Genomic DNA, 23,355 nt, shown 5'->3' on the forward strand with positions numbered 1-23,355 from the left:
AACACAGTGCGACAACATCATCACATCAAAGTTTTGGGTTGAAATGATGTGGAAACAATGTTGATTCAACCAGTTTTTGCCCAGTGGGATGCTTCTGTGCACATGTGTTTCAAAGGAGTTAAACCCACATGAAATAACGTCTAGGATTTCTAACTTCTTTCGTTTCAATGAATTCAATTTTGAGTGATGTGCTTGACAGAATTCATTTGGGGCAACTTGGCTCACAGTTTCGACTTTGATACAGATGGATTTATATTGGTTAAAAGCCTCGCCTAAGGGCACACCATTAGTATGCCCCATCTGTCTTCACCAACATATTTTTTAGAACATCTACTGGTATAGCAAATGGGGAACATAGGGAGGATGAGTGGAACACATTGATCTGCACAGTTTGTTTTGCCTTGCTCAAGAGCATATGAAGAAGCTTTTAATCCATTTACAAGCACCTTTATGGGTTGTAAGGAAGAGGGAGACAATGTTAAAGGCTATAAGTAAATATCTTTATTAAGAGGTTATTCCACGTATCTGATGAAGAGGGCGATGAACAGACAGCCAATTAGAGACATTGTCGACGCTGATAGGACCACCACAATCACACTTCCTGCCATGTTAACCAATGCCCCCAGTCCCGCCCCCACGATGATCTGAGCCAGCTGCACCATACACGTGAGAGCAGCACAATCCACGCCGGTGCCTCGATCCTGTCCTGCAGGATTCCCTTTCCCCATCTTCCTCTGCACCTGGTGTCACAACAGGAAGAATCCATTTCAGAAATGCTACTTGCTACATACAGTCCACCCAGTATATGACACGTTGTGAAAGAACATGTTGTAAAACTAAAGGAAATGTAACCTGTTGTGACACATCACAAGGACAAGAGCAGCTGGGGAAGTATTTTGTGAACATAGCCTAGTAAACAGAATTACAAGCAATGCTTCAGCTCCAAATCAATAAACTAGTTAACACAAATCCCCTTCATGTCCTGCTCTAAAGGGAGTTAATAGATTGATAGGAAATGGAGCTGAAACAAGATATGTTTGGTTTGATATAAATTAGTGTAATTGACTAATCTTTCAGAGGGGAATAGTGGAAAAACAGACATGAACATGATAGTGATATGAAGGAAAAATACAATGGTGGAAAACACTTTTGCTTTGTCAGTTGGAGACATTGTTGTAATCTTCCATCTGTTTGATTATGCAGTATGAGTCTTTCCCTAACTCTTGGTCGTGCATTGGCAGACTGGACTACAGTTAGTAATTTGGGGTCTTCATTGCTGAATTGATGTTCTCATGTGGATAGCATATCACTTGCCTATGAAAAAGCAATATATGTTTTTTTTTTTTAATCTAACTTTCCCATTTTCATTGAAATAAAATGTGCGTTTCATCAATCTAAATGATTTGGATTAAAACTTTCCCCACTTCCTGAGATTATAGAATATATGTGTACTATTTTCACAATTAAACATGGAGCGCTGTCCAGAGATGCTCTTACTGAAGCTGACAGAATGTGTTGAATCCAAAGTGAAGTGCAGATTGGCTAAACTGAATCTCATTAATCCCTTTTTTCCATCCAAAGCCAAGCCTTTCTCTATTTACATAACGAAAGGGTGTTCACTGCTTAGCCAAAGCACTAACAGCAGCTTGTCTAAGCGAGGCCTGTTGAGCATCAGCGTTAAGGAAAGGAACAGGTTGTCCAATCTGTCTGTAGAGACAGGGGAGGGTGTTTGAGAAGCCTGTCTGTTGTGAATGGCACACCTGCTCTTAGCATGGGGCCCATGCTGACCAACACTGACAAGCTCAACAGATAGCTGGGATCTATGGCCTGGCAAAGAGTCATGCTCATGAGGAGTGTGGAGATGGGGGTTGGGAGGACAGAAGGTCACCCATCTGATGGTGAAGGGAAGTGGTAATGTAATCAGAAGCGTCCACTCTGTCATCATCTCACTATATTAAGACACATTTGGATGCCATTCCTCACCACTCCTTGTCTTATAATACGCTCTTCTTTGGAAGGGTGATCGGTATTGATTTAGACAGTTTGGGAATCAATTCAAAAGAAATGTGGGTACAAAGTTATTTCCCCTGAATGACATTCAAGTGTTCCAGAGAAAGCAACCTATTAGTGGGAATACATTTGTATACAAGTGATTTATGACACTCTCGCTGGACAGAAAACAGAATAAAGACAAAATCAATCAATAGAATTAGAAAGTAACTCTAAAGTGAAAAGGGGAGCTGTGATACCTGACACATGGTGAGTATTCAAGTTACAGATGTGCATCACTCCATGTATGAGCTACAGACAGGCGGTGGATGAGGTTCGCAACTACTACACATTAGTAGCTTGTAACTTAAGCTGCTGCAGCCTCAGAATGTACTATCCACTATCCACTATCCACTCAGTTCCAACTATCTGAGGTGTGAGAGAGTAGCCTGGTCCCAGATCTGTTTGTGCAGTCTTGCCAACTCCTATGGTCATTGTAGTGGGACAACCAGATCTGGGACCAGGCTATGAGAGAGAGAGGGAACTGACCTCCTCCTCGCGGTGGTACTCTGAGATGAGGTTGAAGGGGATGGTGTACAAGGTGCTGGACATGACTCCGAAGACACTGCACAGGATGAGGGTGGTGATAATGTTGGGGAACAGGCCGATAAGACTGGTGCCCAGACCAAACACAAAGTATCCTACGAAGTAGAGCCCCTTCAGACCGATGTAGGGCAGCAGCAGCCTCTGGACATCTGCAGACACATCAGAGAGAGAGGGAAGGAGGGGAGGGTGGAGAGAGGGTGAGAGGGAGAGCGAGAGAGCGATTTCAGCTTTAACCCTTCTGCCGTGTTCCGGTCAAATTGGAACTATTTATACGTTTTCTCTCTGAAAAATGTAGTTAATTTAATCTAATTGTCACAAGGTTCCATGACTTTGTCCACAAAGGTCATCTGAACACAATAAATACATTTAGATGATTTTCATAAAATGTTGGGTGTTTTATTTATTTAACTGTTGTACACCTGTGGACAATGAATGGGTGAGACTACAATTAGTGTATAAAATTGAGTTCAAGCACATGCCCAGTCATCAGATGAACCCACTTCCATTCCCAGAGCCCCACATGCATGTGTGTTTGAGCACACACACACACACACACACACATGGCAACCCCCACGGGAACCTTCCATGGCAACCCCCACGGGAACCTTCCATGGCAACCCCCACGGGAACCTTCCATGGCAACCCCCACGGGAACCTTCCATGGCAACCCCCACGGGAACCTTCCATGGCAACCCCCACGGGAACCTTCCATGGCAACCCCCACGGGAACCTTTTCTCAATAGAATCTTTCCCCCACAGGAACCACACCTGTTGGCATTCTCACAAACAATCGCAACATTTTTTCAATAATAAATATAACTTTTCTCGCAGCTCTGGTATATAAAGCTTTTTTGAGGCCTTGCTCACAATTCATTCTGTGGCAGCACAATGACCAAACAATGCACTGTATGTGAGGCTCTTGATCATATCTTTGATCATGACACTGGTGAGGAGGAGAGAGTCCTTATTAAACTTTGACACAAAGTAGTCTGTGATAAATAGCACAATATGTTTCATCTGAGTATTTGTTATAGTCAAAATAATCCATACATTATGCTGCTTTTTAAAATATTTTTTTACTCAAAAACAAGTTGTAGGAGCTCAGGTCAATGAGGCCTACAGGCTATAAATAGCAAATAGAAGTTCAAAACTTGTAATGTTCACAATAACTTAAGTTGATAAAAAGATCTAACACAACATTAGGTGATAATATATGTATTATTATAGATTTATAATCAGCTATATTGGGGCGGTCATTTTGGACCGGGAACACAGAATGAATTAACATGAAACAAACACAACAGAAGGGTTAAACAGTATGTGGACTGGTACTGCCAAGTAAGCATTTTTTGTTACATTATATACTACTGTTAATAAATTGGGTGATTCGAGTCCTGAATGCTGATTGGCTGACAGCCATGGTATATCAGACCATCTACCACGGGTTTGACAAAAAATGTATTTTTACTGCTCTAATTACGTTGGTAACCAGTTTATAATAGCAATAAAGCACCTCAGAGTTTTGTGGTATCTGGTCAATATACCACGGCTAAGGGCTGCGTCCAGGCACTCCGTGATAAGCCGTGCATAAGAGCCGCCCTTAGCCGTGGTATATTGGCCATATACCACACCCCCCCGTGCATTATTGGTTAAGTATAAGAACACAGAAAGTGTCCAAGAGATTGCATGGGGCGGCAGGGTAGCCTAGTGGTTGACGATTACGAGTGTTGGACTAGTAACCTGAAGGTTGCAAGTTCAAACCCCCGAGCTGACAAGGTACAAATCTGTCGTTCTGCCCCTGAACAGGCAGTTAACCCACTGTTCCTAGGCCGTCATTGTAAATAAGAATTTGTTCTTAACTGACTTGCCTAGTTAAATAAAGGTTAAAAAAAATTAAGTAGAATTAAGTAGGGGATAATCAATGAGTGGCTATGCGTTCTATGGAAAATAATGAATAACGTGGAAGGTGTGTTCCATGACACGCTAGCGCTCCAGAGCACTCAGGACCTCCGAATGGGGTGAAGATTAACCTTCCCACAGGACACACTCACTTCAGACTGAAGCTGGAAAAACAGAAAACTAGCTGTATTTAGTTTAGTTTTACGTGTTTTTCTATTGACATTTCTTTGTGTATATATATAGTAGCAGTCAAAACGTTGGACACACCTACTCATTCAAGGCATTTTGACTATTTTCTTTATTGTAGAATAACATCGAACATTATGAAAAAAAGAACACATATGGAATCATGTAGTAACCAAAAATGTGTTAAACAATTCAACATGACTTTTTCCACATTTTGTTACGATACAGCCTTATTCTAAAATGGCTTAAATGAGAATTTTTTCCTCATCAATTTTCCTCACACAATACCACATAACGAAAAAGCGGAATTTTTTTTTTTTTACATTTCAAAACAAAAATACCTTATTTACATAAGTATTCAGACCCTTTACTATGAGACTCGAAATTTAGCGCAGGTGCATCCTGTTCCCATTGATCATCCTTGAGATGTTTCTACAACTTGATTGGAGTCCAACTGTGGGGAATTTAATTGATTGGACATGATTTGGAAAGGCACACACCTGTCTATATAAGGTCCCACAGTTGACAATGCATGTCAGTGCAAAAACCAAGCCATGAGGTCGAAGGAATTGTCCACAGAATTCCTGAGACAGGATTGCATTGAGGCACAGATCTGGGGATCGGTACCAAAAAATGACTGCCGCATTGAAGGTTCCCAAGAACACAGTGGCCTCCATCATTCTTAAATGGAAGACGCTTGGAAACACCAAGACCCTTCCTAGAGCTGGCCAAACTGAGCAATCGGGGGAGAAGGGCCTTGGTCAGGGAGGTGACCAAGAACTCTATGGTCATTCTGACAGAGCTCAAGAGTTTCTCTATGTAGATGGGAGAACCTTCTAGAAGGACAACCATCTCTGCTGTTGGATCTGCAGAGAAGAATGGGAGAAACTCCCTAAATACAGGTGTGCCAAGCTTGACTCAAGCCTGTAATCGCTGCAAAAGGTTTTTCAACAAACTGGTTGTGCCACCTTTAGCTGCAACCAAACACTTCCTGTAGTTATTGATTAGTCTCATGTCACCATGGAGGAATGTTGGCCCATCTTCCATGCAGAACTGCTCTAACTCAGCAACTTTGTGGGTTTTCAAGCATGAACTGCTCGCTTCAAGTCCTGCCACAACATCTCAATTGGGATTAGGCCTGGACTTTGACTAGGCCATTCCAAAACTTCAATTTTGTTGCTTTTTAGCCATTTTCATGTAGACTTGTGTGTTATGGATAATTGTCTTGCTGCATGACCCAGCTGCGGTTCACCTTCAGCTCACAGACGGATGGCCTGACATTCTCCAGTAGAATTCTCTGACACAACACAGAATTTATGGTTCCTTCTATTAAGGCAAGTCGTCCAGGTCCTGAGGCAGCAACACATCCCCAAAACCATCACACTATCACCACCATGCTTGACCATTGGTATAAGGTTCTTACTGTGGAATGCAATGTTTGGTTTTCACCAGGCATAATGGGACCCATGTCATCCAAAATGTTATCATTTTGATTCACCTGTTCATAGAACATACTTCCAAGAGTCTTGATGATCATCCAGGTGCTTTTTGGCAAACTTAAGTCAACTTTTTGGATGAGATGGGTTCCATTATGTATTATTTTTAAACTCAGGTTCCCTATCTAATACTGGGTTTTGGTTGAAGATCTGATAACATTCAGTATCAAAAATATGCAAGTAGAGAAAATCAGAAAGGGGGCCTCGAGCTAAATCACATGTTGTGGACATTAGCTGACTCCAATAATGTATTATGCTTGCTGCGATACGACTTACAGGAGTAAAGAGCAGAGGAGACGGCGTTGATGCAGAGACCCCAGCATCCAATCTCCACCCCCCTCTCATACCGCTCGTAGGCTGTGGAGTTATGGTCCGCATATGGGTTGCCCTTGTACACAATCTGTCAACACACACAATCAACTCAACCATTATTATACACAAGTTATGACAAAGTATGATAATTGTGATAATCACATACAAAATGGAGGCAAAGTCACCCCCACAAATAATCAATAAAAGTGGTGGTATGGGTGTTGAGGATTGAGATAAAAGCTAGTGCCTGCATGAAGTGATGGATAATGATGACGATTATGATCCATTTGCTTAATAGTGCATGTGCTGTACAGTAGCTTATAACAGTTAACAAGCTCCATCCCATTTGTTATCATATAGCTGCCAAAGCCTGTATCAACATCATAAGCCATCTCTGTGCCACAGCTCTCTGTTGACACAGCCGAAGCAGGTTTTGTTCACGCCTGGCATGCTGCTCAATCTGCCTCAGTCTGCCTGCAACCACTAATTCACCATGACCACCATGTAACTGTGGCCTGTGTGAGTGCTTGTAGCATCCAGATCAGACGTGATCACTATAAAGCCTGTCTGTCATTACAGACCAATTCATCTGAGCACACAAAACCAATCAGCTAATGCTGTGACAAGAGACTACCCACCAATCAGGGTTTGTTGTGATGGAGCTAAACCAATAAAGGAAGCCTATTAATGAACACGATGGCGAACATTTTGCTATCGCCTAACGTTAAAGACATGACAATTTAAATTGAGTGAAAAGATTCACTTCGTTAATGACCACTGTCAAATAAGAGTAATCATTAGTAGTGCATGAGTGATAGCATTAGTTTAATGTTTAATGGTAGCGACACAGAACGAACGACCCACTCCTCCCGCCGCACAGACACAGAAACAGACACGCGCGTACACACACTCTCACTCCATCTCTCTCTTTCTTGCTCTTCTCACCTGTCCCATGAAGTCTGTGAAGAAAAGCATGTTGCAGAGGAAGGCAGTCCAACCCAGCAGGTGACTGACACAGAGACAGCGGTAATGACTAGGCATGTTAATCATGGCCAGGAGACATGACTTCAGAGTCATCCTCTTCTGCTGCAGTACAGAGAAACACACAGGGTCAGGTCATGAGACTTCAGAAGGACTCACACAGGAACAGCAGGAGGTCAGAATAGAGGGAATTAAAAAAGAACAAGGAACAGTAGGGGGTCAGATAAGAATAAAGAAAGAGGTCAGATGAAGGCTTTTAGCTAATGATAGATATACTAGCCTTATCCTGCAAAAATCCTGTTTTAACAAGTCAGGAACAGAGGGGCAAAAAAACTAAGGACAAGGGATTAAAGAAATGGGTGAAATGAAATGTACTGTGTGTTCAATTTCTTTAATCATGTTCTGGTTTAGTATAGTAACTAAGGTTCTTCTCAGATTGAAAGCTTTTGTATATTATGTAAATGTACACAGCGTGGCCTGACAGCATACAATAACTAATGTTATTATCCCCAAATAAATTCCCAATCAACATTTTCTAGGAATCCTGTAAAGTGGCTGTACCCATCGAAATAGAATATGAAAGTCTATGGTTGCACCAAAGAACCCTGTCTGACTACTGTGATAATAGAGGACCCTTGCCTGCTGGAATAGTATCAACTAAGAACATACAGTAATCATTCCTGTCTCTTTTCATAAAATGTTGAATAACTGAAAAGTCAGTCAGAATTCATTTGCAGCTATAGTTACACGCTGGGCATGAATACAGTCATTACATTTCCATTTTTATGGCGCTGAATTAGATTGTTGAATACTAGTCTGGGTTTCAATGTGTCTCTTTCAGAGCACTGGTTTCAATGGCTGTCTGAGCCTTAGAGGTCATGTAATTCATTTCATTCCAGGGGCTGAGCTACCTATACCTGTAGCAAGTGGCGGATTTAGGTAGAGGCGACATGGGCAGCCGCCCTGGGTGGCATCCTGCCAGGGCCGGCACAGGGCCGCACCAAAAAATTAGGAATGGTGACATTTGCGCGATCGGTTTTCTATCACTCATTTGCACGTCATGTCAATGATATCATGTCACCGTGTGGGACTGTGGGTCAATTAACCTTGTCGGAGTAGGCGCCCTGATTCTAGTTCGTGAGCTAGGCAGGCTACTGCCTGGGAAGGTCTCTCACTCAGAAGTATGAGATGGGGAGGCGGTGGGGGTAGGTTGACATCAGGTCTCCCCACTGGAAGCCCGAGGTAGGGGGAGCGGGAGAATCTATCAAAATGTGCACCTCTAAATTTGTACAGTACTAATGCAATTAGTAAAATCAGTCACACTACGAAATTGCTACCAGATAAACCATAATTAATTCATAATACTGATAATATATAGTTTCACAGACATATTGTTGCATTTTTGTCTGGTTTGTGCGAAATCGTTAAGGATAATATAAAACCAGTCTGCACACCACCAAGGTGAATTGGTTTAGTCTTGACTCTTGGTTGACAGTGTTGGGGGATGGGTAATGTATTGATGCTCGAGTGCCAAATCAACATTTGTGTTTGTTACTTCTTTTTGATATTTATTAGTCTTATTTTTGTATATATTTTTCTATAGTTTGAAATGTTATGATTACAAGCTAGATCTGCCACTGCCACAGTACAGTACAATGATGGTTTAAATGGCTTTCTCGTGTGAGGTGACATTGCAACCTTTTAGTGGTTGTTTTACACTCTAGCCAGACCTGATGACTGCCTGGTCTAATCAGCATCAAGGTAACCATGCATGTAATCCAGCTGACGCTGGTAACTAAGAAAACCTGTTTCCTCCATTAACACTGGGTTTGGGAACAGACAGACACTAGTTACTGTTTCCTGCTTCTTTAAATAACTGCATGACCCTTGTCCTCTAACAATCCTTCTGTCCACTCTCCTCCATCCAAACCATATATGGAAATTGTACACATTGAAATACTGTAAAATACTAATTATGTGGTTACTATGGCAATGCCTGTGGAATGGTCACCATTGCCACACACCAGAGCAATGCTACACCATAGAAACGTGAAAGCACATATCTCACACAGCGATACCACATTTGACTAAGGACACAGACCACTCACAATGGTCCAATGAGAGATATGCACACCCAGACTGTTTGCGTAGTCTAATAATTGAGAGTATTGACACTCATGGCTTTATAAACAACTTGTTCTCATACTTAAAGCTCAAGTATTAATTCTGCATTATCAGTATACAACAGAGTCATTGTTACTAATACATAAGTACTTGACATAATTCCCAGGCTTTAACCTATCAAAGACAAACCTAAAGTCAGAGCCTGGAGCCTGGGGGTCAGGGCCTGCGTGCGAGCACGGTTTAGTGAGACATGTGTCAGAAAACACAAAGGTCACACTATACTGTGTAAATAGTATATAATTACATATCTCCTCACGAGGAAATCAAGAGCTTTTACCCAAGGAGATACTCGAGAGGTAGTCACCTCTTTTCAAGTGCCATAGAAGTGCCATGAGATATGAACATAAAACCCTAAATCAAAGCATGTATGCTTCAGTGTACATTAAGATTACTCTACAGTGTGATCACATTCTTCTTAATAAACACTTATGCCATTAAACACGGACGTGTTTCAAAGGATTTGACATTCCATTAGTGTGTGTAGTTTCATAGACTGATCTCTTTGTTTTGTTACCTGTAAAACACAGTATTGGTATCAAAGTCAGGATCTCATAGAGAAGGTCAGCCAGACTAGACTTCATGGTGTGTCTTTGACATACCTCTTTGTTGGGTTGCTTGGCACTGGATGTGACGGAATTGGCTTCCCCCAGGGCAGAGAATGAACGAGGCCGGAGGTCTGCCTCCGACTCTTGGGACATTGATCCATGCAAGGATCCATAGCCACCACTGCTGCTGTGTGTGCTGAGGAGGAGGAGGGCATTGGGGGTCAACACGTCCAAGCTAATGTCCTTGGCCAGGGGTGTCTCTGGGATGCTGAAGAGATGCACGGTGAGGAATACCATCCAGGTCAGAGCAGAGAAGAAGTAGATGACCTGGTACTCTGACCCCAGCAGTCGGCCCAGGGACGAGTGACCCCAGTCCATGGCTCCCACGAGGTACCCAAAGGCACCCCCAAGCCCTACAACAGACAACAGGCACAATAGAGATTGGTTATCAGGTCAGTTGGTGGGGGTCCTAGGCCATTGGTCATAGCACAGTCATCAGATGGCATCTGCAATCCAGGAATTGTAGTGAATATTTTCAAAAACATTTCATCATTAATAATAATAACTTGGAGGGTGGTTATATTTGTCCTATTTCACACATGTACAAGTATGTATCATACACGTGTGAATTGGTAATGTGTTTTTGGCATATGCAAACTCCCGAGACACCCTCTGGGAGTGGGGTCACGGCTAAAGTCTTAACATTAGGATTAAGTGTCTTGCTCAAGGGCACATCAGCAGATTGTTCACCTCTGTCTGATCTGAATTTGAACAGTAACCTTTCGGTTACTGGACCAACGCTCTAACCGCTAGTCCACCTGAGACCATTTTGCCTGTGGTGGTTTTGAATTTTCCAAGGAAGATAATGTGGGCTGTATTTAATAAATACAGTGTCTGATTTATAAAATAATGCTTCTTGCATCTGAATTTAAAGCTCATGTCACAATGTAACGTTTAGGCTGGGTGATCTCAGAGAAGCTGGGAGTAATGTTGTGATAAATGCGTTGTCACGGAGTACGATCCTGCACACAGATAAGTGGCTTGTTCTGTCAGACATATCCCTATAATCTGGACATACTACTGTCTGTTCCCTAAATTCTTACACCAGCATCCTACATTGAGAAACCTGAAACACAAACCTTCTCATAAATTATGCAGCAATTTCGAGGACGTCTAACTAGGATTTTACATCAAATGTGTCCGCATTCTCTGGACATACAGTACAAGTCAAACGTTTGGACACACTTACTCATGCAAGCAAAATATATGGAATCATGTAGTACTCAAAAAAGTGTTAAACAAATCCAAATATATTTTAGATTCTTCAAAGTAGCCACCCTTTGATGACAGCTCTGTACACTCTTGGTATTCTCTCAACCAGCTTCATGAGGAATGCTTATCCAGCAGTCTTGAAAGGGTTCCTGCATATGCTGAGCCCTTGCTGACTGCTTTTCCTTCACTCTGTGGTCCAACTCATCCCAAACCATCTCAATTGGGTTGAGGTCGGATGATTGTGGCCAGGTCATATGATGCATCACTCTCCTTGGTCAAATAGCCCTTACACAGCCTGGAGGTCCTGGTTGAAAAACCAATGATAGTCCCACTAAGCGCAAACCAGATGGGATAGCATATCGCTGCAGAATGCTGTGGTAGCCATGCTGGTTAAGTGTGCCTTGAATTCTAAATATAGTTGAAGTCGGAAGTTTACATACACCTTAGCCAAATACATTTAAACTCAGTTTTTCACAATTCCTGACATTTAATCTTAGTAAAAGTTCCCTGTCTTAGGTCAGTTAGGATCACCACTTTATTTTAATAATATGAAATGTCAGAATAATAGTATAGAGAATTATTTATTTCATCACATTCCCAGTGGGTCAGAAGTTTACAGACACAATTAGTATTTGGTAGCATTGCCTTTGAATTGTTTAATTTGGGTCAAAAGTTTCTGTCACTACTTCGACGTCGCCGACATTCTAGCCATCGCCGATCCACTTTTCATTTTCCATTGGTTTTGTCTTGTCTTCCATCACACCTGGTTCCAATTCCATCAATTGTATTTAATCCTCTGTTCCCCCTCATGTCCTTGTCCGTAATTGTTTGTTGTAGTGCTTGTGCACGGTATGCTGGTATTTACTGGGTTTTGTTTGACCCATCTATTGTATTATTCGGTTTACGGTGGTTTATGGTTATTAAACAACCGTTGTAAATTAGTTTCCGCTCTCCTGCGCCTGACTTCTCTGCCACCAGTAGCAGCGCATTACAGTTTCGGGTAGCCTTCCACAAGCTTCCCACAATAAGTTGGGTGAATTTAGGCCCATTCCTCCTGACAGAACTGGTGTAACTGAGTCAGGTTTGTAGCTCTCCTTGCTCGCACACGCCTTTTCAGTTCTGCCCACACATTTTCTATAGGATTGAGGTCAGGGCTTTGTGATGGCCACTCCAATAAGTTGTCCTTAAGCCATTTTGCCACAACTTTGGAAGTATGCTTGGGGTCAATGTCCATTTGGAAGACCCATTTGCGACCAAGCTTCAACTTTCTGACTGATGTCTTGAGATGTTGCTTCAATATATCCACATAATTTTCCTACCTCATGATGCCATCTATTTTGTGAAGTGCACCAGCCCCTCCTGCAGCAAAGCACCCCCACAACATGATGCTGCCACCCCCATGCTTCACGGTTGGGATAGTGTTCTTCGGCTTGCAAGCCTCCCCCTTTTTCCTCCAAACATAGCGATGGTCATTATGGCCAAAAAGTTATATTTTTGTTTCATCAGATCAGAGGACATTTCTCCAAAAAGTACAATCTTTGTCCCCATGTGCAGTTGCAAACCGTAGTCTGGCTTTATTATGGAGGTTTTGGAGCAGTGGCTTCTTCCTTGCTGAGCGGCCTTTCAGGTGATGTCAATATAGGACTCATTTTACTGTGGGTATAGATATGTTTGTACCTGTTTCCTCCAGCATCTTCACAAGGTCCTTTGCTGTTGTTCTGGGATTGATTTGCACTTTTCGCACCAAAGTATGTTCATCTCTAGGAGACAGAATGCTCTCCTTCCTAAACAGTATGACAGCTGCGTGATCCCATGGTGTTTATACTTGCGTACTATTGTTTGTACAGATGAACGTGGTACGTTTGGAAATTGCTCCCAGGGATGAACCAGACTTGTGGAGGTATACATTTTTTTCTGAGGTCTTGGCTGATTTCTTTTGATTTTCCCATGATGTCAAGCAAAGAGGCACGGAGTTTCAAGGTAGGCCTTGAAATACATCCGCAGGTACACCCCCAATTGACTCAAATGATGTGAATTAGCCTACCAGAGGATTCTAAAGCCAAGGGGTTTAAAGGGACAGTCAACTTAGTGTATGTAAACTTCTGACCCACTGGAATTATGACACAGGGAATTATAAATGAAATAATCTGTCTGTAAGCAATTGTTGGAAAAATGACTTGTGTCATGCACAAAGTAGATGTCCTAACCGACTTGCCAAAACTATAGTTTGTTAAGAAATTTGTGGTTGCCTAAAAAGCCAGCATCCCGGAGTCGCCTCTTCACTGTTGACATTGAGATTGGTGTTTTGCGGGTACTATATATTGAAGCTGCCAGTTGAGGACTTGTGAGGTGTCTGTTTCTCAAACTGTACACTCTAATGTACTTGTCCTCTTGCTCAGTTGTGCACCGAGGCCTCCCACTCCTCTTTCTATTCTGGTTAGCGCCAGTTTGTGCTGTTCTGTGAAGGGAGTAGTACACAGCGTTGTACGAGATCTTCAGTTTCTTGGCAATTTTACACATGGAATAGCCTTCATTTCTCAGAACAAGAATAGAACAAGAATAGAAGAAAGTTGTTTGTTTCTGGCCATTTTGAGCCTGTAATCGAACAAACAAATGCTGATGCTCCAGATACTCAACTAGTCTAAAGAAGGCCAGTTTTATTGCTTCTTTAATCAGAAACAACCATTTTCAGCTGTGCTAACAGAATTGCAAAATGGCTTTCTAATGATCAATTAGCCTTTTAAAATTATAAACTTGGATTAGCTAACACAACATTCCATTGGAACACAGGAGTGATGGTTGATAATGGGCCTCTGTACCCCTATGTAGATATTCCATAAAAACTATTTCTGATCAATTTGATGTTATTTTTAGGAACAAAAAAATGTGCTTTTCTTTCAAAGACAAGGACACTTCTAAGCGACCCCAAACTTTTGAACGGTAGTGTATGTATTTGTGTATTTTCATGCATTTATCCACTAATTGACTCTCAATTTCATCACCTCTAAATTCACAGGCTAGTAAAGTTTTTGAGTTGTGAGGATAGTCAAAATTAAGTTTGGGGCGTTTTTGTAATGTTTAAGTCGTGTGACTGCAATGATAAAACAGTACAAAAGAGAAATATCATAACAGCCAATTCTTGTGTATCAAGAAAACACACACACATTCCTCCACATACCAGGGCTACGGTGACTAGCAGGTCATGTGCCTCCCCTCCCTCTCTCAGCTCCAACTCATGACTCCAACACATGACTGAGAATCTGCTGGATTAGAACGTACTGAACAAGCTCACACCACCCCGTGCCGGCTTCCCTTGCCATCAGCTGAGTCCACGCACTCGCTCGCTAGCACACTCGAATACTTACTCACGCGCTTGTTGACTGACTGACTGACTCACTCACTGTGTGAGCTCTGAGGGCCGGGCTCCAGGTTACTAAACAGCCACTTAAAAGCACAGAGCATACTGAGAGGTATTTACATCACATGTGAATATGCACTCCGTGCTGCAGGGACCCTCTCCTCCCCACACCCAGACATGCACTCTGCACTGAGCCAGTGATCCCAGTCCGGCTTCCTCACATGCACTGTCTAAAATAACTTCAAATAAAGGAGTGTAGATTGGGATGCCAGTTTTCTTATTCCATAACAATCACATTAACTACATGATAACAAAACTCTGAAAATATACATATAATATGAATATAAAAGCAAACCTATATCAATAAGGGCAGCAAATAAAGCAATGAACCTCCACATTTGCCGACCAATTTGAATTTCTATATTCCCACAAGCATAAAAGTAAGAGCCTAACACTCAAACAATATTGAATCTGACTAGTGGGAGGGAGGTTATATAATATTTTTCTTACCTGTGAGAAGGGCATGGTAGTGCAGTCCTCTTTCCTTGTCTGTGTACGAGCAGACGTCAAAGAGGTAGGCCTTGACTGGCCCATCGATGAAGTCTGCTGCAAAGTCAAATAGCACCACTCCAAACATGACTATGACGATGGCCCATATCCTCTTCAATGACCTATCCTGTACTAACGCTGCAAAAGAGGAGAAAGACAGAAGTTTACTTCAAGTTACGGATTACTACAACTAGATCCACTTTCAATAACAGATAGTTCGGAATGCTTTTTTGTGTGTTTGTTTAGGATGAGGCGTAGCAGCTGAATCATGTCAGTTTGCCTTAAGAAGTACCTCTTTCGCTCATCCATTAACTTCAAGACAGACACTGGCCCAGCTGACATTTACAGACGCGATGAGACATATTTTCCCAGGCTTCTGAGGTAAACAGTGGATTTGTGTACAACTTGATCAAACCCTTTAGATCATGTAGTTTCAGTACATTGGTTCTTACGGTTTCGTCAAGATCGACGGGGGCTAATACAATCATGCATTCACCATATAGCCACTAACAGCATGTTTGAAACCACATTCCTTTGATTCAACACAATGCAAGGACAGTTCAAAGGGCACATGATTATTTATTTTTTTGGTCTTTAAAAAGAAAATGAACTCAAATTGAAACAAAACATTGCCAGCGTGGCTCTGTCTGGCTAGAAAAACAACTCCTACTTAATTGTACGTTTAATATCCTCAATCTGACACTGTGTACAACATTTGTATAGGTAATCACAGTATCTAGTGTTGATGCTCATCAAAAAGAGATACTGTAGCAAATCAATCAGAATAATTGTCATAATTATGTTGTGCACACGGCGGAGCACAAACAAACAGAATTATGTCCTTAATCTTGAGTGAGAAACAATTGGCTGACAGATTGCAGCAGAATTAAAAACCTACACAGCCGTATTTAAATTTGGGTGATTACTAATCCCATTACAAATCCCAGTTGGGTGTTGTGTTGCAGTCGTATTAGGCATGCCGGATGTATTGAGGCCGACGTTTTGATCTTGGAGAAATTCAAGAACTTTCCTCAAAGCTTTGTTTTATCCATTGTATCTACATATACTGTCCTGTACACTACAGTAGCTAACACACAGGGTGTGCATTGTCACAGATCCCGTTTTACCATTTACTAGTGTTGAAGAATGGAAATAATCATCTTAACAAAAGTGGTCACACTTTGTATTGTACAGTATTATTACAAAGAAGGTGAAATCCGGCATAACTGAAACCAACAATGAAGGCATTCACTGAAAACAAAAAGTTAGGTTGTCAGATCAACGTACGATAGTGCTGCAAAAAGAAATCCAATCCAAGCCCTTATGGAGAGAATGCATTTCCATATTGTAGTATTATTCTACTTAAATTTATACTTTTCAATACACAAGCACAGCTCAACTATTTAAAAGTATTTGAAATATGTATTTTGACCCAGGTCTTATGAGCTAACCATAGACCTGACCCAATAAATTAAACAATCCCTTTTCAGAAAGCTCAAATTCATGGACGGACATGAAAATTAACAACATAAACAACAGTGGATGTAACAGTTTGTGAAAAGAGGCACAGGCCGAACTTATACACCTAACAAAAATATAAATGCAACATGCAACTATTTTAAAGATTTTACTGAGTTACAGTTCACGGTTCAAAACTTGAGACATCTGTAGCATTGTGTTGTGTCACAAAACTTCTAGATTGGCCTTTTATTATCCCCAGCACAAGGTGCACCTGTTTAATGAACATGCTGTTTAATCAACTTCTTGATATGCCACACCTGTCCGGTGGATGGAGTACCTTGGCAAGGAGAAATGCTCACTGACAGGGATGTAAACAGGGATCTGTGCACAACATTTGAGAGAAATAAGCTTTTTGTGCATATGGAACATTTCTGGGATCTTTTATTTCAGCTCATGAAACATGGGACCAACACTTCACATGTTGCCTTTACATTTTTGTTCAGTGTACGTCTCAGTATTTGCAGAGGTGTAAAGATATGCCATATGTCTTTCATTTCTGTTCTTTGCAGACGATGATAGTTAGTTTTCCCCTTGAGACTCAGGATTGTGTCCAGCATGTTTTTATCTGAAATAATTGCTGAACATCTTGTGCAATCAACTTGGTGAAGGGAAACAGTTCAGTCAAAATAATAGGAACATTTGACCCTTCTGTCTAGACACACTAAGGCACCCTCTCATTAATGGTTATGAAACACATTCAACAGCCAGATAAACAAACACACACACACACACATCTAAATTATGCAGTAACGTAAATATGTCTGTAAATATGTAATATTATCATTCTTCGTTTTCAGTTATTGCCCTCTTCTGGCAATAACTGAATTAGTTTGTTAATTAGTTTGACTATCTCAGACCGAGTCTGAGCAAAATAATCTGGTGTTCAGATAATTTAATTAGCAGTTTGAGTTCAGAGCGTGATACCCTCATGCTTTTCTTAGGGTAGGGGTGGCTCGGGCAGGGCGTTAAAACAAATATTCACATTTTCTATCAACATTGAAACAGCCCATTAATTAAGCACAAGTTTAAATTAAATATTCTACGTATGTTACAGTGAAAGTATTTTGGTTTCTCATATCCAAGCTACCCAACTCCATGACAACTATTGAAAAAACATAGACTAGTTCTCACATACATTTGTAGAACACTATGCCTGATAGCCATGGGCTCTTACCTGATATGACTGCATCTCCATTTAGAAACAAGGTAAGGCCCACCAGCATCATAATCCCCAGTGCGAGGATGTAGGGCCTCCGTCGGCCCCACGGGGACCTGCAGTAGTCGCTGGCCGAGCCGATGATGGGCTGCAGCAGGAAGCCCAGGATGGGGCTGATCAGCCACACAAGGCTGTACAAGCTCTGAGGGAGTCCGACACTAAGCAGCACCGGGGTGACGAAGGCTGCCTCCACCGCATAGCAAAATTCCCTTCCAAACATCACCATGCCATGCAGCAGCAACCTCCCCCGAGACCGCCTCGGAAGCTCCACCACCCCAAACACAACGGGTTCCATACTGTCCAAGTAGTCCTCCTTCGTAGACTCCCTACAGTCCACACTCCCCACGGAGTAACAGCCCAGACCTGTAATGTGTGTTCCGGGCTCCGGAAGCCTGCATGGCTGGGGTTGGTCCCCTGTGAGGAGGGACATAGCTACTGGGGGAGATGGAGGTTGTATGGTTGTAGCGCTCAGCCCGCTTGTCAATGGCAAACAGCCCAATCTCTGCTTCTTGGCTCAAGCTAATTCTCTACTGCATAGTTGAGCAATGAGTCCAAGTAGTCTCAAGTCCTGATCTGAGGCAAGGAGAGGAGAGGCTGAGGAGATTGGAGGAGAGATGGGGTGTGGCTGTTGGTTTAATTTAGATGAATGAAGTTTCAACTTTCAGTTTTTTCTTTTTAAGCACGTGACTAGGATTGTGGCTTTTTAACCCCATCTCACAACACTATATTCCTTTACATCAAAATTATTCCTGGAATAATGTGGTGTTCCATGAAATTATCACTTGATGGATTACCAGAAATTCAGTAGTCCTAACAGAGAGAATTGGATGACAGGAGAATGACAAGAGATTTATTTACTACTCTGCTAAAACATGTTACATTGCATGCGTATCTGAATCCTTGCTTTCCTGTTTTTATGCAGTTTGCTCACAAGGGCTCTTTTTTGGTCTGCTCGTGTGCACATCAGGTTGATCAAGTGATGTAGCATGTGATCCCCAGGGAGAAAAGGAGTTGTAACCCTTTGATGGAAGAGTGGAGGGGGGATGGAGGAGGATGGCCAGCCAATCTATTTACAGTAAACAATTCCTGGAAGAGAAGCCTGGATGCATTAACTGGATGCCCAAAGACAAGGATGTACCCTTGGCAGTTGAGCAAGTTATTTCCTCTATGTATTAAAATTCTAAAACGTTGTTAGTATTTGTCATGAGACACTAGCTAGTTGCCCTGCCTCAGTCATGTGAGACATTGAGGCAATTCCCAGGGGTTCTCATGGGAACCATGCCCGCCGCCCACGTCAGAGGAACCTAGGGAGGCGTCAGACAGATTTAAAGGCCACATTCTCACCAGACCCCGAGTCCTAGGGTCACTAACATAGATACATTGTGTTCCAGAGTTTAAAAAATACCAATGAGTGAGGGCTAGGTACGGTCACGTGCTAGACTACTTTGAGTGGAGGAAGTGAACATTCTTATCAATGTGGTCCATCACGATTAGATGAATTATGCTCGAAAAATGAAGGGGTCTGAATACTTTCTGAACGTACTGTGTGAGTCTATATGCCTGAAGTAAATGACATTCCTGATTTAAAGCGCTGTATCTATAGCTTTGGGTGATACTTCAATTATCAAATGTAATTCTAGGTTTCTGAACATCATGCATTCAATTGATCTAACAGCTGTACTACAAAATAAAATAAAAAAGAAACATGACTTTAATTGAAGCATTTTAATACAAATTGTCAAGAAATATTATTAATGGGGTGCCCATCCATCTTTGAAAACATTCAAGATAAAATACAGGCACTTCAGTCAATAGCTGAGAATAATTTCTCACCATATTTATAGAATTACAAAGACTATTCAGTGGCACATTATGACACGTTAATGTATTCGGTACTGGTACTCCTTGTATATAGCCTCGTTGTTTTTGATTGTGTTACTATTTCTTTATTTAGAAAATATTTGTCTTACTTTTTAACTTTGTATTGTTGGGAATGGGATCGTAAGTAAGCATTCCATTGTAAAGTCTACACCTGCTGTATTCGGCGAATGTGACCAATAACATTTGATTTGATCATGTAAAAAATCATCACAAACCCTTGGATACAGATAATAACTGATATGAAAGAGTACTTACAGTCAAGGGTCATCATTCTCTCCGCCTCCTCTTGCTCTACCTCACTCTAGTAATGACTGACATATTGTCATTGCTATCTAGCTATCAACATAATTACATCAATTACAATTAAGTGCTTACAGTCCAAACACTTACAAAGGCGACAGGGCTTGCAGTAGGTGAAAGACGTTCTACTGAAGCAATTATTGCATGTTAGAGGGAAGCCATTACTACAAACACCTGTAAGTTACATATAATAATAACAATTATATGAATGAATTGCATTTGCAGTGGGATTTATCCAAGGGCTCCAAGTACTTAATGATTGAATAGCTAATCCATCAGCAATGCATGGCATACCATGTATCAAAGACGGTTGTCCAACTTATAAACACTAAAGTGTACATTGGAGAGCCGGGGTGTTTCTCTTAAAGAAGGACAAAGGGATGGAGGGAAGAGGAGAGAGGCAGGAGAAGAAGAAAGGCCTGGCTACAACCGTGCTTTGGCTACGTTACACTCAATAATACCAGCTGAGAGCAACTGGTCTATCTCTGCTAGTTTGAAGCCAAACTCCTCTAGAACGGGGCGTGTGTGTTCCCCTATAAGGGGGTCCTGGGCCAGGCAGGGGTCAGCAGGGGTACGGGACAGGACAGGTGCGGGGCTCGGAGTCACCTCCCCCTGGGCGTCCCTGTGGAAGGAGGCCCTCTCCTGGTTATGGGGGTGGGAGATCACTTCGTCCAGAGAGAGTACGGGAGTCACACAGGCATCCTTTCCGTCGAACACGTGACCCCACTCCTCCTGTGTCTTAGTCGCAAACTGCTTAGTGAAGATCTGCCTCACCACTGGCCAATCAGAGAAGCTCATCTGGGGAGGAAGGTTGGCAGCATCTAATCCCAGGCCTAGAAAAGGTGATATGCAAATGATGAGTTATGAGTAACACAGAGATATGGATGCAGTCGAGGAAATAGGTTCCCACTCGATGTGGCAAAGTCAAAAAATTAGCTACATCTTAAAACATTTGATTCATTTTTTAAAAGTTAAGGTTAGATTTAAAATCAGATATTAAGAACAGAAGTTGTAAAAAATAGTTGGGGTTTATATGACTTTGCCTCTTGCCCAGATAGTGACGACAAGAAAGAGAAGTAATATCTATTCAAACCCATTCCATATGTAATGAACAAGCACCCATCACTGTTTGACATTACAGAAAGGTTAAATCATTGATATTCCTTTTATCTGGCTCAAAAAGAATGGAGTGTCAATTCAAGCTGTGTGAGAATGAGGCACATTATTTTAGAGTTTAGAGAAATCTTTAAACAAACACAAATGAGTTAATCAAGAGGTGTCCTGTGGGTATTTACAGTGTCTACAGAAAATATTCATACCCGTTGACTCATTCCACATTTTCTTGTGTTACAGCCTGAATTTAAATACGTTATTCCCTCACCCATCTACACACAATAACCCATAATGACAACATGTTTCTAGACATCTTGGCAAATTTATTGAAAATGAAATACAGAAATCTCATCACACCCAATTCAATACTTTGTAGAAGCACCTTTGACAGTGATTACTCTAAGAGCTTTCCACACCTGGATTGTGAAACATTTGCCCATTATTCTTTTAAAATTCTTCACGCTCTGTCAAATTGGTTGTTGATCATTGCTACACAACCATTTTCAGGTCTTGCTATAGATTTTCAAGCAGATTTAAGTCAAAACTGTAACTCGGCCACTCAGGAACATTCACCGTCTTCTTGGTAAACAACTCCAGTGTAGATTAGGCCTTGTGTTTAAAAAAAACTCTATTTAATTGATTTTAAATGAAGGCTGTAACACAACAACGTGAAAAAGGTAAAGGGTGTGAATACGTTCTGAAGGCACTGTATCTGTCCAGTTTTTAAAAATGGATTTTCACAGCTGTAAGACGATTACATGAAAAAGAATGGTGTGAGTGTTGTTTGCAGTATCTTGCTGTGCATGATGTGTTTGCGTGTGTGTGTAATATGCATTATACATGACAGACTGTTAGATGTGCTCAGTATGCCAGGGGAGGGAAGGAGGGATAATCTGCAGAGATGCTGATCAGCCTGTCTGGACACATTTGGGAGAAGCGGTAGAGGAGCAGGAGGAAGACAAGCAAGAGAGAGAAGCAGGAGAGAAAGAAAATAAGACAATCAGTGAAAGTAAAGTTGAGCAAAACTGACCATGGATGAGTTGGTTATAGAACTGTGTCTCAATAGCCCCGACAGCCATGTATTTCCCATCAGAGGTCTGGTATGTGTCATAGAATGGAGCTCCACTGTCCAGCATGTTCTCCCCACGCGAGTTGTTCCACATGCCAATACTACGAGATTTCCACACAAACGAGCCGACATAGGCAGCTCCTTCTACCTGGAAATAAGAGGGAAGTGTAGGGTGAATATACTATTTTACAATTGGCATACAAACTGCAAACAAAGCTGCACTGATTCCAACATCATCCATGGCCTACAGAGGGAGGGACAACAAACAGATCCAGAGAGAGAGGGAGGGACAACAAACAGATCCAGAGAGAGAGGGAGGGACAACAAACAGATCCAGAGAGAGAGGGAGGGACAACAAACAGATCCAGAGAGAGAGGGAGGGACAACAAACAGATCCAGAGAGAGAGGGAGGGACAACAAACAGATCCAGAGAGAGAGGGACAACAAACAGATCCAGAGAAAGAGGGACAACAAACAGATCCAGAGAAAGAGGGAAGGACAACAAACAGATCCAGAGAAAGAGGGACAACAAACAGATCCAGAGAAAGAGGGACAACAAACAGATCCAGAGAGAGAGGGAGGGACAACAAACAGATCCAGAGAAAGAGGGACAACAAACAGATCCAGGGAAAGAGGGACAACAAACAGATCCAGAGAGAGAGAGAGGGACAACAAACAGATCCAGAGAGAGAGAGACAACTAACAGATCCAGAGAGAGAGAGACAACTAACAGATCCAGAGAGAGAGAGACAACAAACAGATCCAGAGAGAGAGGGAGGGCCAACAAACAGATCCAGAGAAAGAGGGAAGGACAACAAAGAGATCCAGAGAAAGAGGGACAACAAACAGATCCAGAGAGAGAGGGAAGGAACAACAAA

At 41.9% G+C, this 23,355-nt stretch overlaps 2 protein-coding genes across 2 annotated transcripts in view; both read right to left on the reverse strand.

Annotated features, from left to right (window-relative positions):
• Positions 1 to 478: 478 nt before the first annotated feature.
• On the reverse strand, positions 479 to 18,695 carry slc45a2 (solute carrier family 45 member 2). The gene is made up of 7 exons (XM_020457367.2): positions 18,073 to 18,695; positions 15,339 to 15,515; positions 10,253 to 10,611; positions 7,434 to 7,574; positions 6,453 to 6,576; positions 2,539 to 2,744; positions 479 to 740 (listed from the first exon to the last, which is right to left on the reverse strand). The coding sequence occupies exons 1-7, from the start codon at positions 18,542 to 18,544 to the stop codon at positions 513 to 515; spliced, it is 1,707 nt and encodes a 568-aa protein (XP_020312956.1). The 5' UTR covers positions 18,545 to 18,695; the 3' UTR covers positions 479 to 512.
• Positions 18,696 to 19,824: 1,129 nt separating this feature from the next.
• amacr (alpha-methylacyl-CoA racemase) overlaps positions 19,825 to 23,355 on the reverse strand; it is a 53,897-nt gene continuing 50,366 nt past the window's right edge. The window contains exons 5-6 of the mRNA XM_031802986.1: positions 22,439 to 22,625; positions 19,825 to 21,128 (exon numbers count right to left, since the gene is read on the reverse strand). Of these exons, the coding sequence (XP_031658846.1) occupies positions 20,719 to 21,128; positions 22,439 to 22,625 (597 nt within the window). The 3' untranslated portion in view covers positions 19,825 to 20,718. The remainder of the gene's footprint in view (positions 21,129 to 22,438; positions 22,626 to 23,355) is intronic.

The sequence above is a fragment of the Oncorhynchus kisutch genome, linkage group LG23, assembly GCF_002021735.2.
Source record: "Oncorhynchus kisutch isolate 150728-3 linkage group LG23, Okis_V2, whole genome shotgun sequence".
Taxonomy (NCBI): domain Eukaryota; kingdom Metazoa; phylum Chordata; class Actinopteri; order Salmoniformes; family Salmonidae; genus Oncorhynchus; species Oncorhynchus kisutch.

Excerpts from the sequence above, each read along its gene's own strand:
- slc45a2 (XM_020457367.2), bottom strand. The coding sequence starts at position 18,544 with ATGTCCCTCCTCACAGGGGACCAACCCCAGCCATGCAGGCTTCCGGAG. Across the intron at positions 15,516-18,072 it reads TGGAGATGCAGTCATATCAG|CGTTAGTACAGGATAGGTCA; the intron begins GTAAGAGCCCAT and ends CCTCTTTTGCAG. Across the intron at positions 10,612-15,338 it reads CTACCATGCCCTTCTCACAG|GGCTTGGGGGTGCCTTTGGG; the intron begins GTAAGAAAAATA and ends TGTCTGTTGTAG.